Consider the following 17009-nt stretch of genomic DNA (forward strand, 5'->3'; position numbering starts at 1 on the left):
AGCTGGACTCTCACGTGAGTGAGGAGTTAGGAAAGAACTGGTGCGGTCTCCATGACCAGACCAGGAAAGCTGGTGACACCACAAAGATCTGCACTCAAACTCACAGGAAAATGTCCACGTTTAATGTAAAAGGTTAAGCATCGGATTATGTACATGTGCATTAGAAAAGATGGCGGAGGCTGAGGGTCTTCCCGAGGGGCTCCGAGAAGACAGTCCATATCAACCCCATTAAATAGAAGCTTCCGTTTCCAAACAGGGCCTCGGTGCACCAGCACCAGCTTCAGATGAGGTCAGCCACTGAGGGAGGAGAAAGATACCAAGTTAATGTCACCTCCCTAATGGAGTAAGGGAGCCCCACACACTGCCCTCCCCGCCGCGCACCCAGCCGCCAACTTGCCATTCATGGGCATCTCGTCTATCTGGGTGGAGTAGTACTGCTCAATGTCCCTGAGAATCCGGATGTCATCATTCTTCACAAAATTGATGGCCACACCTTTTCGTCCATACCGACCCGATCTCCCAATTCTTTGGATTAAAATATATGTGTTAGTCAGCAGTCAGACAGACGCAGGTCGAGAGGCGTGAGCAAAGGAAGGAGGCACATACCTGTGAATGTACAGTTCTCTGTTGTTGGGCAGGTCGTAGTTAATGATGAGGGACACCTGAGGGACATCCAGGCCCCGGGCCCAGACGTCTGTGGAGATGAGCACCCGGCTGCAGGAAAAAACAAAACAAAACAAACCAGATCCATGAGAGAGAGAGAGAGAGCAGCTTCTGACAGTCGTGAGCCGCACGCTAGCAATCACATAACCCCCACTGCAAAACCTGCTGCCATGATGGAAAACATGACTGACAAGAAGACAACTGGGTGTCCTTATAGCAAATTTGTTTAAAGTCAGCCTTTCCAGGAAAACATGAAGTCGGCTTAGCAAAAATCCAGTTATGAACAGGAGCCTACTACTGATTCACCTTAACCCATACCCATCCCATAGGAGAGCAGATGCTCTGACCAAGGAGTATCAACTGCCCACAGAGACCACAGTCATGCCACCTACCTGAAGCATGCCTGGTCCTAACAGACACGCTAGGTGTGCAAGGATAAGGGGCTTGAAAGCACAGTGTAAAAACACGGACACTCCCACTCCTGAAATGGTGCCACACTGACAGCAAGCTAGAAAGCGCCTGCTTGCTCCACCTGTTGACATGGTTACTAGAAAAAAAATGGACTCCTGTTTCCACTGCAAGTTAAGGGAAAGGAGAATCCTAGAAGGCTCAGAGTGTGTGTGTGTGTGTGTGTGTGTGGACACTTCACTGCCTTTGTGCCGCATCACAACTGACCCAGGAGGAAGAGAAAAGGTCAGAGCATGGTGTGTGAGGCAAGCAGGCCAGAGACTCCACTTAATCTATAGACAGCAAAAGGACATACAAAGAAATGTGTATCTAGACTTAGCCAAAGGCCAACTGAGGCTGAAAACCAAAGCAAAAGAAAAGCAGGCAGAGAGAAGCCTATAGGCAGGAGATGCTTAAACAGGCAACTGGACTGTGCACTGGGGGGCCTAAGAGCTGTCTGGGAGACCCCCTCACCCCATTGAGGTAGAAGGAAACTATTAGGCCATCTCAGCAGCAGCTCCTTCACCTCTCCTGGCCGACTCTCACTCTCAGACCCAAACTAACTTGAACATGTCTCAGATGAAGGTCAGAAATAGAAAGAAAAGTCAAACACGTATAAATCTAAATAAAGTCTATCCTATAAAGCAAAATGTCACTGCAGATTAAAACATACAGTAATCTCCAGCACTGAAAAACAATTACGGGCTGGTGAGATGGCTCAGTGGGTAAGAGCACCCGACTGCTCTTCCGAAGGTCCAGAGTTCAAATCCCAGCAACCACATGGTGGCTCACAACCATCCGTAACGAGATCTGATTCCCTCTTCTGGAGTGTCTGAAGACAGCTACAATGTACTTACATATAATAAATAAATAAATCTAAAAAAAAAAAAAAGAAAAAAAAGAAAAACAATTACATTTGTGTGTGTGTGGGAGGGGTGGTTTAACATGCATGAAACTAATCTTAGGCTTGGAACTAAACAAATCTAGATCCTTGAACTGTCTGTAAAGACAGGGAAAGTAGGTAATGGTCACAGATGTTAGGAATAGAGATGGTATCATCTCTATGGTACTAAAAAACAATCAAAAATTAAGCCGGGCATGGTAGCACACACCTTTAATTCCAGCCTTCAGGAGACAGAGGCAGGCAGTTATTTGTGAGTCTGATGACAGCCCGGTTTACAAAGTGATAGTTTAGTCAAGGGGTCTGTTATACGGAGAAACCCTGTCTGGAAAACCACACAAGGGTTGGAGAGATGGCTCAGCAGTTAAGAGCACTGACTGCTCTTCCAGAGTTCCTGAGTTCAATTCCCAGTGTACTGGCTGGTTTTGTGTCAACTTGACACAAGCTGGAGTTATCAGAAAGAAAGAAGCTTTAGATGAGAAAATGTCTCCATGAGATACAGCTGTAAGGCATTTTCTTAATTAGTGATCAAGGTGGGGGAGGGCCCCTTGTGGGCTGGTAGTCTTGGGTTCCATAAGAAAGCAAGCTAAGCCAGGGGAAGCAAGCCAGTAAGTAGCATCCCTCCATGGCCTCTGCATCAGCTCCTGCTTCCTGACCTGCTTGAGTTCCAGTCCTGACTTCCTTTGGTGAACAGCAGTATGGAAGTGTAAGCTGAATAAATCCTTTCCTCCCCAACTTGTTTCTTGGTCATGATGTTTGTGTGGGAATAGAAACCCTAAGACAAATTGGTACCAGGAGTGGGGTATTCACGTGACAACCTGACCAAGTTTGGGGGAGGATTGCAGAAAGACTTTGGAACTTTGGGCTAGAAGATTCATTCGCTGTTAACAGCACTGTGGGATGTTGTGTAGGAGCTTCAAAGACAATGTTGAGAACAGTACAAAAGATGGAGGGCTAGCTTATTTCAGAGGGAAGATTAAAGACTCTTATCAGGGCTGCTGCTATTTTGACTGTGAATATTCTTTGGGTTTGGTTAGCTGGGGTTGAAGAATCAATTGTGATTAACAAGACACCAAAACCACTAAATCGAAAATTTTACATTACTGGGACTACTGATGCTGGTTAGCTAGAGCTAAGAAATTAGTGGTGATTAAAAAGAGACCAGCGTCACTGCGGTAAAATCTTCTGGGAAGTGTTTTCTGAGAGCACAGAGGCTGTGTTCCAGAGATAGCCAAGGTCGTACCTTGTGCTATGGCTGGACTTGATAATATGTAAGAGTCACTCAGGTAGTACTGGTTTTAAAGACATGAATGGGTCCTGAAGAGCAGCTGAGGCTCGGCACTGTGAGAGCCCATGGAAGGCCATTGGTGAAGGTGCAACCTCAGTTGCAGTTGATGACCCAGGACTGAAGGAGTCATGCAAAGGAGTTGAGGCTTGGCACCATGACGAGTCTATTGGTGAAGTCTAGTTACAGTGTTTTGGAGATGCCAGTACCCTGAATGACCACCAAGAACAGCAGCAGCAGTGGGGCACAGGCAGCTGGAGCCTAGACAAGATGTGTGCTACAAAGGGCAGGGCTGGAGGAGTGACCCAAGCCCTTGGAGGAATCCAAAAGATCCTGAGTAGATCTCAGACACTGGACAGTTAAGAGTTTGATTTTTTTTTTTTTTTTTTTTTTTTTTTTTTTTTTTTGGGTTTTTTAGACAGGGTTTCTCTGTGTAGCCCTGGCTGTCCTGGAACTCACTTAGTAGATCAGGCTGACCTTGAACTCAGAAATCCGCCTGCCTCTGCCTCCCGAGTGCTGGGATTAAAGGTGTGCGCCACCACGCCCGACTTATAGTTTGATTTGGCTTTTGATTGTGACTGTGCCCTGATATTTTTCCCTCTTTAAAGTATTTTAGTGGAGCCCACAGTTAAGAGTCTTTTAATTGTAAAAATACGGTCAAGGAGCCTGCTGCCAAGTCCGATATCCTGAGTTTAATCCTTGGGGCAGACACGGTGAAGAGAGAGAGCTGACTTCCACGTTGGTTCCTGACCTCCACACACGCTCTACAGGGCACATTCAACCCTACACCCACAGGACAGATAAACAGTAATACAAAGGACAGAGAGGACGGACCCCTCACCTACACAGTCACAGAGAACTAACTATGAGAGGGAAGGGAGGGCAAGTGGAAGGCTATCACAGGCTTTCAGGTCCAGTCTAGCTGGGCATCTCCTGTTGAAGAACACACACACACACACACACACACACACCCCATGCAAAAGTGACCCCGGGGAAATCACAGCAGGCCTGAATCAAAGAGGAAAACTTAAGAGGCCTATTCTTTGAACACTGTATGACTACGGATCCAACATGTGGTTACCAGAAGACCATCAGAAACCAGAGTGACTGCAATCTATCCAATGGCTAGCAGTAGTTCACCACCAACCCAACAGCCAACACGGGACAGTGTCCTCTCAGAACTGTATCAGCCCTGGAACCTGGGGCCCTGGGGGCAGCACCATCCGTCCCCCCACAGGAGCCAAAGCTGCAAAGGCCTACCTGGCACCTGACCGGAACTCCTTCATGATAGACTCTCGTTCTTTCTGGGGCATGTCTCCATGCATGGACGACACAGTGAAATTGGCTTCTCTCATTTTCTCTGTCAGCCAGTCAACCTATAGATCAGAACAAGAGATACGCTCAACTACCCAACCAGATCCATGTACAACGGCAGCTCCTAACAGCAGACGTGTACAGAGATGCAGAGGAAACGCACTCACCCACCTACTGGGATAGGCATGCCCAAGAATTCTTTAAAGAACACTCTCACAGCTGGGCGTGGTAGCACACGCCTTTAATCCCAGCACTTGGGAGGCAGAGGCAGGCGAAGGCCAGCCTGGTCTACAAAGTGAGTTCCAGGACAGCCAGGGTTATACAGAGAAACCCTGTCTCAACAAACCACCAAAAAAAAAAAAAAAAAAGACCACTCTCACAGACTCTGCCCACAGGCCATCACTTCAGCCTACTGGGCCTGGGCCCAGCTTAAACCAAAGACATCAAATATACTACAGCAAACCAGTGTCAGCATCTCCCATCCGTCCTAGACACAGGTCTTCTGCGACCTCCCTTCTTAGCTGCCCCAGCAGCTCTGCCACTGTCAAATCTCAGCATTTCTGTCTAACACACCATCTAGAGCTGAATTAACACAGGAACCCTGAGCCCAAGCCACCCCCTGCCCACCTTTGACAGGACACCTAGCCTGCAATTCCCCAAGATGGCTACAGAGCAAGGTGGCACACCTTCCGCTTGGTGTTGCAGAAGATGACGGCCTGGGTGATGGTCAGCGTGTCATAGAGATCACATAGAGTATCAAATTTCCATTCCTCTCTTTCCACAGCCACAAAGAACTGTTTGATGCCTTCCAGAGTCAACTCATCACTGCAAAGAGAGCTCACATCACTCTTCAAACCAGAACCCGAGAGACATGGCCACCCAAGAGCCCCAGCCCTTGTCTACCCAGCCGGTCTTAGAGCTTTCCCAGTTCCCACTCTGTGGATATCTATCATCCCACAGAGTACAGGACACCATGTTAGTTTCCACCGAGGGGATGAAGGAACGGAAGGCATCCTCACCGCTTCACCAAGATGCGGATGGGGTCGGTCATGAACTTGTTGGTCATCTCCAGGATCTCATGAGGCAGTGTGGCGCTGATGAGGACGACCTGTGTGGCTGGTGGCAAGTACCTGTACACATCATAGATCTGCTCCTTGAAACCTGTAACAGCCGGGAGCTTAGAGTCGGCCTGCAGGCTGACACTCAGAGCCACACTGCCAGGTCTTCAGAGCAAGGTCACAGGCAGTGTGCATGTGAATGCCCGAGCCCTGACCCAGGTAGTGTGCAGTGCCAAAGCAGACAATAACAACACACTATCATGGCCTCAAGGACCTTAACCATGAAAACATTACAATCAAAGTTTCATGTTCAAAACCCGCAAGATACACTGTTTCTGTACAAAGAACTATCACAGGAACACCTGGCAGTGTTAGAAAATCCTGGTCCCCTCACCTTTGTTCAACATTTCATCAGCCTCATCCAAAACCAGCATCTTGATAGCCCGTGTCCGTAAACTTCTCCGGCGGATCATATCTGGGGATTAGATTTTGAAAGAATCACACGTGGCTCTAAGGAAAAAGCTGGCCCTTCCCTCTGGTCCCAAGAGCCCTGAGTCGGTCCCATCACATGGTGTATACAACTTGACTGCTACACCTCACACATAGCACCCACAGCCCAGTTCTCAACAAGAGCACTCACCAAAGACGCGTCCCGGCGTGCCTGCCACCACGTGCTGTCCGTAGTCCAGCTTCCGGATGTCCTCGCCGACGTTGGTGCCCCCAATGCAGGCATGGCACTGCACGTTCATGTAATCCCCCAGCGCGAGCAGACCCTGAGGCCAAACAGGTTTCATGTCAAGTGTCACCTCTACTCTAATGGGAGATACCACCTGCCACTCACTCAGTCACTCAAATTCAAGCTCTTTTCTCTGCCAAAATGAAATTCATTTTGAGAGTTTCTTGAGACTGATGGGGTGCATACCAATTGTGGGAAAAGTCACAGTTCATAATAATATCGTATGAACATCCCAATACATATTCCTCCAAGATAAGAAAAAAAATCGTTTGATTAAAATGAATTTCGTTTTCCTTGAAGGAAACTGTCTTCCCCCGCCAGTGTGAGGAAGGAACGCAGGGCCTTGTGGATCACAGCAGAGCTAACCACTGAGCTTCATCTCCGACCACTTCTAAGATCATGAACACACCCAAGAGCAGAACGACCAGAGTTATACGACACAGAAGGAACTGTAGGGTGCTGGGCATGCACAGAGCTCCAGGTTCCATCTTCTGGTGTTGTGAAAACCAAAACGGAAGAAGGAAACAGGTCGGAGACAGCAGGGGTCCATGGTCTCCCTCCACCTTTACATGGACTCTGGGAGGCAGATTCTAAGTGTGAGCCATAAGCCCCTTCACCCACTCTACTGTCCCCAGGAGAACAGAAACAGCCTACCCTCCCACATAAGCCACACATCGGACACTTGCAAACACAGTGGCCATCTCTGTTGTTGCGCTACAGGGACTGAATGGGGTCTCCCACATTTGGGGACAGCGCTCTGGCGATGAGCGGCACCTAGGGTGACACGTGATCCCTAGCTGTCTCACCTTCTGAATCTGCACCGCTAACTCCCTGGTTGGAGCCAGGATCAAAGCTTGGGTTTCTCGAACCTGGTGAACAATCAGAGAAAGGTCTGAGAATATACAGAAGAGTGAGCAGTTCCCTGTGACATTTCCACAGGTCACTCACACTCACCTATCCTTCCCTCCCGTCTCTTCCCAAACAGTCCCATCTCTACTTTCATGCCTGCTTTGAAAAATAAAAAAACTCTATATTCTGCATAAGAGGAAACCTGGTGTCTGTCCAAGTCCAGCTTCCTGCCCCGACCGAGCCTGGCAGTCTCCAGCCTCACTCACATGGCTGCTAACAAGCACTAGGACCTGCTGTGAACACCAGCTTGGGTGAGCTTGCGGCTCTCTCCTAACCAGCCTACGGAGACATTAAGTTGGCAGGCAAGAGCGTGACACAGTCAGGGCTTTCCTGTGCAGGCCAGAATTTCCTGGCCCCACTATGTACCCTAGGCTGGCCTGGAACCTGCTGTGAAGCTCAGAGCCCCCTCTGCTGGGGTAAGGTAGACAGCCACAACCCACGCACACGCGGCCAATCACCTGGCCACACCCCACGCACACGCGGCCAATCACCTGGATATCCAAGCACTGCAGCACTGAGACACTGAAGGTGGCCGTCTTGCCTGTGCCAGACTGAGACCTGTTGAAAAAGTACAGGCGTGGGTACCAGAGAAAGACCATCTGGCACTGCCCCCGTTGTCGTGCCCCAGCCCGCAGCGGTGCACCAAAGGCCTGGATGGAGACACAGGGCAGCTTCTTTCTAGGCGACCTTAGTCCTCACCTGTTGGAGGATGGGTTTGTGCACTGTGTAAAGGTTCTTTGTGTTAGTCAAATGGTGGACTCTGTCCAGGCAGACACTGTAACTGTTATTTCTATGAAGCAGCATCTGTCTAGTGTTTTGTTAACTCTCCATCATCTCCTCACTGGCTTAGGGAAGAGCTGATCTTTTAGCTGGACAGAAAAGAACCCAGTCAGGGGTTCCCAGAGACCAGAGGGAAGGGAGGGAGGGGAGGCGGGAGGGATGAACCGAGAGGACTATAAATAAGGAGAAGGTGTAGAGAAACCATGTGAAGAAACCATGAGGAGAGACATGGACCAAATCGAGCCAAGGCAAAACCAAGTGTCGAGTAACAGGACATTTGTCTGGGTGTCAGCAGCCTAGCCAGGTGAGTACATCTCAGGACCTGCCCCGCTTAGGCTTGCAGCTTGTTAATAAAAACACCAGGTATCTGTGTCTTCATTAAGAGCTAAGATGGGCTAGCCCAGGCTTAGCAACACCAGAAGTTATCTGAGAATAGGGGCACAGGCACTCTCCCAGGCATTACTCTTACCTAAACACCTTAGCTGCAAAGATGTGAGGCCAAAGTACAAAGTCACATTTTTATTTTTAATTTTTATTTTTACTTATGCATCTGTGTGACTGAACACCACTTGTGAGACTGCTTTCAAAGCCCGAAAAAACTGGACCCCCGAGGCTGCGGTTATAGGCACTGTGAGTCACTAAGACACAGTGTGTGTGGGTACTAAGAACTGAACCTGGGAACAGAGCGAGCGATCTTCACAGCCCCCACAGACACAAACTGCTAAAGGCAGAATAAATGGGATGTGCAACATCAACAACAACTCCCAGAGGAGGCAGAAGGGGCCGCTCCCTTTAATACACTGGCTCCTACAAGTCTAAGTATGACTTAAAAGGATAACTGGTTGTTTAAAATTTTGGAGTACAGTTCAGTAGTAGAGAAGGCCCTGGGCTCAGTACTTAGCATGCACCTTTAATCCAGGTAGCAGCCAGAATTCTGAGTTGGAGGCCAGCCTGGTCTACAGAGTGACAGCCAGGGTTACAGAGAAACCCTGTCTCAAAGGAAAAGAAAAGAAAGCTAATGAAAAAGTATCTTGGGCTGGTGAGATGGCTCAGCAGTTAAGAGCACTGACTGCTGCTCCGGAGATCTTGAGTTCAAATCCCAGCAACCACATGGTGGCTCACAACCATCCATAATGAGATCTGACGCCCTCTTCTGGTGTGTCTGAAGACAGAGACAGTGTACTTGGAGATAATAATAAATATTTTTTTTTAAAAAAGGAAAAGTATCTTATACGAATTCATAAATCTACACTTAGGACTTAGGATATACATCAGTAGAGAGTACTTGCGCAGTGTGTAGTGACCTTGATATGACCCAGAACACCAGCAACGCCCCCAAACACACAAGCAAAACAAACTGGCATAAACAAACAAACAAACAAATAAGCAGGCTCAGCTTCCCACAGCTCTCCCCATGGACCCAACTCCCTCTCAGCACCCATAACTTACTGTGCAATGACATCTCTCCCTTTAATTATCTGCTTGATAGCACGCTGCTGAATCGCTGAAGGTTTTTCAAAACCTAGAAATACAAAGAGGAAGAAACTTAAGTCCCAGGACTGTGACTGCATGAACTACCCAGGGGACACACACTGCTTCTTACGCCAACCCTAGGCAACCCAGGCAGGACCAAGCACATCTTTACAGCCCAGCCTACGAGATTACCTGTGAAGTCTACTACACCAACACTTGGAAAGTAGAGGCAGGAACACCAGGAGTTCAAGGCCAGCCTAAGCCACATGAAACCTCCTCTACAAGCAAAACCACAAACCCGGAAGCACTGCAGTTGCCCCTTCCTGCCAGCAAGCACTCGAACTTGTGTTGCTCGAGGCTCCAGAGTACTGAGCCTGCACAGGGGTGAGGTGAGATGCCCCGTGCTTGCCTGCAGGCAGCCCCATCCTAGGTACCTACCACCCCACCTGCTGGGCATTACCACCAGCAATGAGAACAGAATGAAGACTACACAAGGCTGTGCACCCTGTTAGTCCCAGCAGAGAGGCTGAGCAGGCGGATCTCTATGAATTCAAGGCCAGCTGGTCTACAGAGTGTTCCAGGACAGACAAGACTATGTAGAGACCTGTCTCAAAACAAACAACAACAAAAACACAAGTACTTTCCAAATAAGCAGACATAATTTATACAGAAAAGATGTTGTTGGTTTGCTTTGGTGTGTGTGGGGGTGGTGGGGGGGTGGTGAGGGGTTGTTCAAGATAGGGTTTCTCTAAGTAACAGAGCCCTGGCTATCTTGAACTCACTTTGTAGACTGACCTCTGTCTCCCAAGTGCTGGGATTAAAGCTGTGAGACTGGCTTGTTGTAGTTTATTTTTACACTCTTTTAAGATGTAGCTAGTGACACTTGCCAGCTCAACACAGGACTTGTAATGCTATTCTTGGCTGCCAACTTGCCTACATCTGGGATTACCGAAAACCCAAGCTGGGTATCATTAAAAATGGGAGGGACCAATCTTCCTGGTCTAGTGAGTTCCAGGGCAGCTAGGGCTAGGTAGAGACCCTACCTCAAAACAACAACAACAACAACAATCCTGGCTTGGTGTGGCACACCTTTAACCCCACCATCTGGGAGGCAGAGGCAGGGAATCTCTGAGTTTGAGGCCAGCCTGGTCTACAAAGAATTCCAGGACGGCCAGGGCTCCAAAGAGAAAGTCTCAAAAAAAAAAAGGAAAAAAGAAAAGGACAGAAACAAAAAGACAAAGCTCATTTGGCCTCCCTTAAATGCTCCTAAACACACACCAGCAGCATGACCGACCATTCACTCAAAAAAAAAAAAAAAAAAAAAAAATCCAGCTCCAACTCAACGACAACATCAGCATCTCTCTTCTACAGTCCGGCCATCACCCCCGCCTCCTCTTCTAACTCCAAATCCAGACACCAAGATAAACTTTCAAACTGTAAGCCCGATCCTGTCAATTTTGCTTAGAGCCCTGCAGTGGCTTCCAGCGGTATTTAGGAATGAATCTCAAAATCTTTACCCAGGCGTTTAAAACATGACAGGGGGTTCTTTTTCTGTTCCTGGCACAGGTCTGGCCATGGCTTCGAGAAGCCAGGGTCACCCTGGTGATTATGAACGCCTCTGGGAGCTCTCTCTCGGCTCTTTTAACTGTCCCCTACCAATCTACCTACTCTACCCAGCTGCTCATTCTCTTGTTTTCCCAATTCCCACCGCCTGAAGCACTTTGGCTTCGTGTTTTTCGCCTCCCTAGAAAGCTTTAAACTCCCTAAGGCGAGAACCCACCAGACTTAGAGCCGCGACTTCCCCATCAAAGCTCGGGGCACCTCGGGGGACACACATGGCGATCCGCTCGCTACACGAGCCACTGAAGAGCCTGGCTGACTGCAGCCCCGGGGGAGCAGGCCGGAGCTCTGGGGCGGAGCCGCTCGTCGCCGCCGGGCCTAACCCCGTCCTACCGGGGCCCGGCCCCCAACCTCCCCCGCCTCGAGGCCCGCGCCCCACCGTAGGCGTAGATGCCGCGCAGCAGGTCCTCTCGCAGGCCCATGGTGTCGAACGTGGGGGTCACGTCCACCTCCTCGCTCGTCTCGAACTCCACTTTGGTCATGTCCTCCTCTTTGAGCAGCCGCTTCCGCGCCGAGCCAGACGTCGCCATCGTGGCGTTAGCCGCCATGATCCGGATTCCGCAGAAAGACAACTGCAAGCCGCGGCGGGAACCGGATGTAAGGCGCGCGCCGCCGGCCCGGTCGGGAGGAAGTGACGCGCCGCAGCGCCGCGGAAGAGCGTCAAGAGGGGCGGAAGGCACGGCGCTCCAGGTCTCGCGATATTCCGCGCTCCGCGGGATTCGGCGAGAGGCTGGGCTTGCCGTCGCTAAGCGCCTGCGGCTCTCCGTACTCTCGGCTCCTTGGATGTCCGCAGCCGGCTCGGGATAGGGATGTGGGTCTCTGGGAGGAGCAAGACGGACGCCAGGGTGTCCCCGAGGGTACGGGGCAAGGGAAGATGGCACCGCCCGATGGGCTCCGCGCTCCTTCGCAGCTGACTGCGTTGCCATGGCAACCGCAGCGCTAAGCGGCGGGAGAATCAAGCTGCTCGCCCGGGGTGGCTGGGGAAATCAGTGGGGACCGAGGGGAGAGCAGGGGCCGCCTAAGCTGCCATCACATCTGAGAATCCTTCAGAGCCGCTGACCCCAGTCACTCTGAAGAATCCTGATTTTCAACGTAGGCTCCACAAGGGCTTTGCTCCTTACTGGGGCACGTCTGTCTGTCTGTTTTGTTTGTTTCTGAGGGTGGATCGAGCCGTACCCCGAGTTCTAGCAAACATTCATTTGCACTTGGCCTCTTTCCTTTTTTCTGCTTTTGAGGAAAGATGACTAAATCGTTAAGAGCCGTTACTCCTCTTCCAGGGAACCTTGTTATGCTCCAGCGCTTAGACCGTGTGACTCACAACAGCCTGTCTTCCCCAGCTCCAAGCGATCCAGTACTTCTGGCCTCTGTGGGGGCCACACTCACACAAACACACACTAACACAAATCTTTTAAAGCTACTATAAGAAACCTCATTTTGTGTAGATATGTTTCGTTATAACCAGATTATCTTTTCATGGAGAAGTTGTGGGTTGCAGTATGTCCGCCCAAAAATAAATAAATAAATAAATAAATAAATAAAACAAGTTATCACCTCCTTCCCTAGAGAGCTCTGCTCTTGCTCTGGTATCAGGATTTGTCCAGACCAGGTAAACGATTGAAGACACAGAGCTGGCCACCCTTCTGGGACTAAACAACTGAGTTCCAAGTTCTCTTGCCTTCTCACTCCACAAGGATTTATTCCTGGTGCTCATGCAGTTTGGCAAGCCTGACTTTAAGGGTGGTTTTGCAATCTCTGCTGTAAAGTACACGTGGATTTTAATGACCTCCTAAGAAAAGAATGGAAAGTCTCCATTTCATACTGCCTGTTGAAATGAGTCTAATTATAGTTTGGGGATACTGTTTAAAATGCAGCTTAATTGCACTGTTTGTTACTTCATCAGATGTAACAACTAAAAAGGGCTTTATTGTGTTCCTATTGGGCCACTCTGCTCACATATCTTTGCCTATTGTGTCTGCGTATATTTGTGTATGTTCCTATGGTATGTGTGAGGGGGCAGACCCGTGCTACAGATGCAGATGCAGAGGTCGGGGGACAAATGTGGAGAGTGTGTTCTTTTCTCCCACCTTTAGTGAATTCCAGGATCAAACTCACTGGGGTCATCCCTTAACACAAGCTGTCTTCCCACCTTGCTGTAATTTCTTAGAGTACCCAAGTGATTTGAAGACCTTGGTTTTCTGTAAATCAGTAAGCAGCTGTAATCTATCAGTTATGAACAGTATGCCTTTGTCACTTGCCTTGTTAAAAGTATCTGGTCGACTTGGTTACATTGTATTTTATGCATAAATATCCACGTAAAAGCAACAGTCAAGACTAAGGTGGTGTGTATATACCCTGTGACCCCAGCACTTGGGTGGTGGAGGCAGGAGTGCCCAGAGATTGAGGCCAGAATGGCCTAGGTAAAGACACCGTCTTTATCAAAACAAACCACAGTAAGGGCTAGAAGGATGGCTCAGCGGTTAAGTGCACTTGCGGCTCTTGCGGACGCAGATTCAGTTCCCAGCACGGCTTTCATATAACTTAACCAGTTCCAGGGGACCTGATGCCCACTTCTGACTTCCAAAACCACCTGTATGCATCTGGTCCACACACATGCACTCATCATGCAACTGACAGCCCTGTTTGACAATCTACAACTCCAGCGCTTAAGCTGACAGATTTTGTTTTGTTTTGTTTTGAGACAGGGTTTCTCTGTGTAAGGACTCTGGCTGTCTTGGAACTCACTTTATAGACCCAGGTAGCCTTGAACTCAGATCTGCCTGCCTCTGCCTCCTGAGTACTGGGATCAAAGATGTATATAGCACAACACCCAGATAATTTGATTCTTATAAATCTCTATCACCATTAGAAGCAGAGGATGCTAACATATGTCTCACCTTACCAATTTTACTGATGGAAAGACTGGGCTCAGTCTACATTTTCAGCAAGGGAACAATTGGTCCAACTCTGAGTTTATATTCCAGTGGCTTTATCCTGCTTACTAGGACCTGGGCTCTTTAGCCCTGGACACCTTGGCCTCTCAAGGGAAGAAGCCCCCAGTGACAAAGATAACATTTGTCATTTTGACACCATTACATTTGGTCTCAGGACCCTTTCCCATTGGTATCATATTGCCTACCCACTTGTATTTGGGGACTTGTATTTGCTTAATCTAAAAGGCCTGGGTATATCTGTTCAGCTTCCCTGTCTCCTTAATGTAAGTAAACAGTTTCCAATGTTCTCACTACTCACAGGGGAAGAGGAGGAGTACAGGCCTAGTCCAGCTGAGCAGGAACATGGCCAGCTCATGTGGGTTCTGAGGGGACAAGATAATGCTAAAGCGTGTTCTGCTCAGGAGCCCATCTGCACCAACTGAGCTCCAGGAGCCAGGATGGCGACATTGGACAGGGAAATCCAAAAGGTTGTCCCCAAAGGATTGCCTTCTGCTAGTGTTCCCACCCACGGCCATTCCTTTCTCAAACACACCTAGCAGGATCTGGGGAGCCCTGCTTAGCATCCTGTGACCTCACCTTGCCCTCTGCGGGCCCGGGGTTCTGCACGTACACACTAAGCTGGCCTGCCCAGCCATGTACTGGAACCATTTCCAGTCCTGGACTGGAGGTAAGGGTTACTTGCCTTCATTGCATGTTTATTCCAGGGAAGGGCAAGACCAAGGAAAATTATCTCATAAACAAATAAGATAATCATGCATAGTTACTGTGACGTAAACGAAACAGACAAGGTAGACTGAGTTCCTGAGGTGCTGGTTTCACTTGGTGGCTGGAGGGAAATGTCGCCTGACTTGAGAGGGGGGTGTTCATAGTCAGACCCAGGGAAGGAGCTCGAAGGGAAGGGGCAGTGAGAGTGAGCACGGACAGGGTGAAATGAGAAGGGCCGCCTCATCTGCAGGGTCTCACAGACTGCGATGGCCACAGCACCCCGTCCAGATGGGGCAGGATTGGGGACGGCCATTGATCCCTGACTTGTAAAAGTGACCCAGCTACAAAGAGAGATGGGAAGGAGATGCTGAAGCGATGAAGAGAGGGGATGGTGGCCGGGGCCGCTTCCTGGTTCTGTGACAATTTTAGATGGAAGTTTACAGAGCTGATGGCTAGGCTGGGTGGGGCTGTCAGGATTACAAAGATTTCTGGGTCACAAGATGGGGGAGTAGGGGGGGTGCAGAGGGAGCTGCTGGCATGGAGTTTCCCTGTGTGGTAAGTGGGGTGAGGGGAAATGGGGTGTGGAAAGTGGGGTGAGGGAAGCTTAAAACAGTTGCGTGGATATTTTCTGGGTGAGCAAATCAAGCATTCCCTGGCACCTGGTTCCTGCTGAAGTAAATATTGATCCAGATGGAAGATATTGATCCAGATAGAAGGATGTTCAGTCCCCTGCCTGCCTGGGAGGACCTCAGGAATGTTCATCTGCTCTCTTGGGTCTCAGGCTAGTCCCCCAGGTTTCAGGCTAATTTCTAGGTCTCAGGCTAGTTTCTAGGTCTCAGGCTAGTCGCCCTGAGGAGGAAAAGGCCACAGCCACTCTGCCAGGACCAGAGTCAAACTGAGCAAGAGCCTCACCACCTCCTGGGCAGGTGGAGCCTGCTGGCCTCAGGCTTCTCACATCTCCACATGTCCCTGCCTCATGTAAGAAGGCTCTCCTCACTGAGGCTCGGGCACTCAAAGCTCTAGGTAGTTCTAGGAAACACAAAGAACGTTGCCACACAACGGGGGGCACTAAGTCTCTACCCTAAAAGACAGGCCCGGCACAATGGCACACGCCTGTAGTCTCTGGCACTCAGGAGGCTGAAGCAGGTGGAAGATGAGTTCCTAACCAGCCTGGGCTTTGGGGGGCAAGGGAGCTCGCATGCACACACAACCAAGCACACCCAGCATGATAGCACAGGGCAGCCTGTGATCCTGATGCTCAAGGGGCAGAGGCAGGAGTTTCATTCCAAGTTCAAGACCATTCTCAGCTTCTACTGAGCTCCAGGCCAGCCAGAGCCACCCATAAAGAGCTGTCTCAAAGTGCAACAAAAGTCTGAAAGACAGAAACCATAAAGAAAAATATATAACCTCTTTAGACTCCAGGAGCTACAGACACAAAGCAGAAACTCCAACTAACTCGCTGCAGAAAGCCTCAGGGCACACTGCTGGTAGTTACCCAGTGTCCCTCAGGATTGCAACTGGGAGTCACTTCCAGGAACAGGAACACAGCTTCTGACACCACTCAAGGTGGTCACAGCAGGCTGAGAGGAGCTAACACCTTGACAGTATGGCTTATGGTAGTGGTGATCAGAGTGGAAAAGGGACAGGTGCTGACCCCAGGCCAGCCAGAGGGCAACTTTGGGCAATATTGCTCTTCTCTCTAATGTCCTAGAGGCCAGGACGGCTGGAGTACGCCTTGGAATCACCCCGTAGCATGAGTGGAAATGGAAGAACTGGCCAAGTGGGCCACCCTGGGAGAGGAAAGATTAGACACACCAGGGCCTGCAAAGCAGCAGGCTGGAGGAGAGTCCATGCGGAGTGGAGGTGGGGTTACACGGAGGACTGGCGTGTCACAGACCACTGCTCATGGGCACAAGAATCCCAGGACTTTTCCCAACCCATTGCCTTCAGTTTCTCAGCACTCAGCCAGAAGCCTAAGCAGGCAGGGTGCAGCGCACCCGACTCCCTGCCCGCCACCGGGTGCCAATGCAGCGAGTGTGCCAGGGCAAGGCAGGAAGTCAAGTCCACAGAGCAGCGGCAGAGCGAATCGCTGTCTGCTGCTCCTCCAAGCTCCGCATAGTCAGGCAGATGAAGGGGGAGGACCTACTGGCATTTGCACATTCCCAGT

General features: G+C 49.8%; 1 protein-coding gene across 1 annotated transcript; it reads right to left on the reverse strand.

Moving 5' to 3' along the window:
- Positions 1-100: 100 nt before the first annotated feature.
- Positions 101-11781, reverse strand: Eif4a3 (eukaryotic translation initiation factor 4A3). The gene is made up of 12 exons (NM_138669.1): positions 11566-11781; positions 9543-9615; positions 7805-7871; positions 7211-7273; positions 6309-6441; positions 6063-6143; positions 5630-5771; positions 5297-5435; positions 4557-4672; positions 607-714; positions 398-525; positions 101-297 (listed from the first exon to the last, which is right to left on the reverse strand). Exons 1-12 carry the CDS (start codon positions 11732-11734, stop codon positions 281-283), a joined length of 1236 nt encoding a protein of 411 aa, NP_619610.1. The 5' UTR covers positions 11735-11781; the 3' UTR covers positions 101-280.
- Between the last annotated feature and the right edge of the window lie 5228 nt (positions 11782-17009).

Source organism: Mus musculus, chromosome 11, assembly GCF_000001635.26.
Source record: "Mus musculus strain C57BL/6J chromosome 11, GRCm38.p6 C57BL/6J".
Classification (NCBI taxonomy): domain Eukaryota; kingdom Metazoa; phylum Chordata; class Mammalia; order Rodentia; family Muridae; genus Mus; species Mus musculus.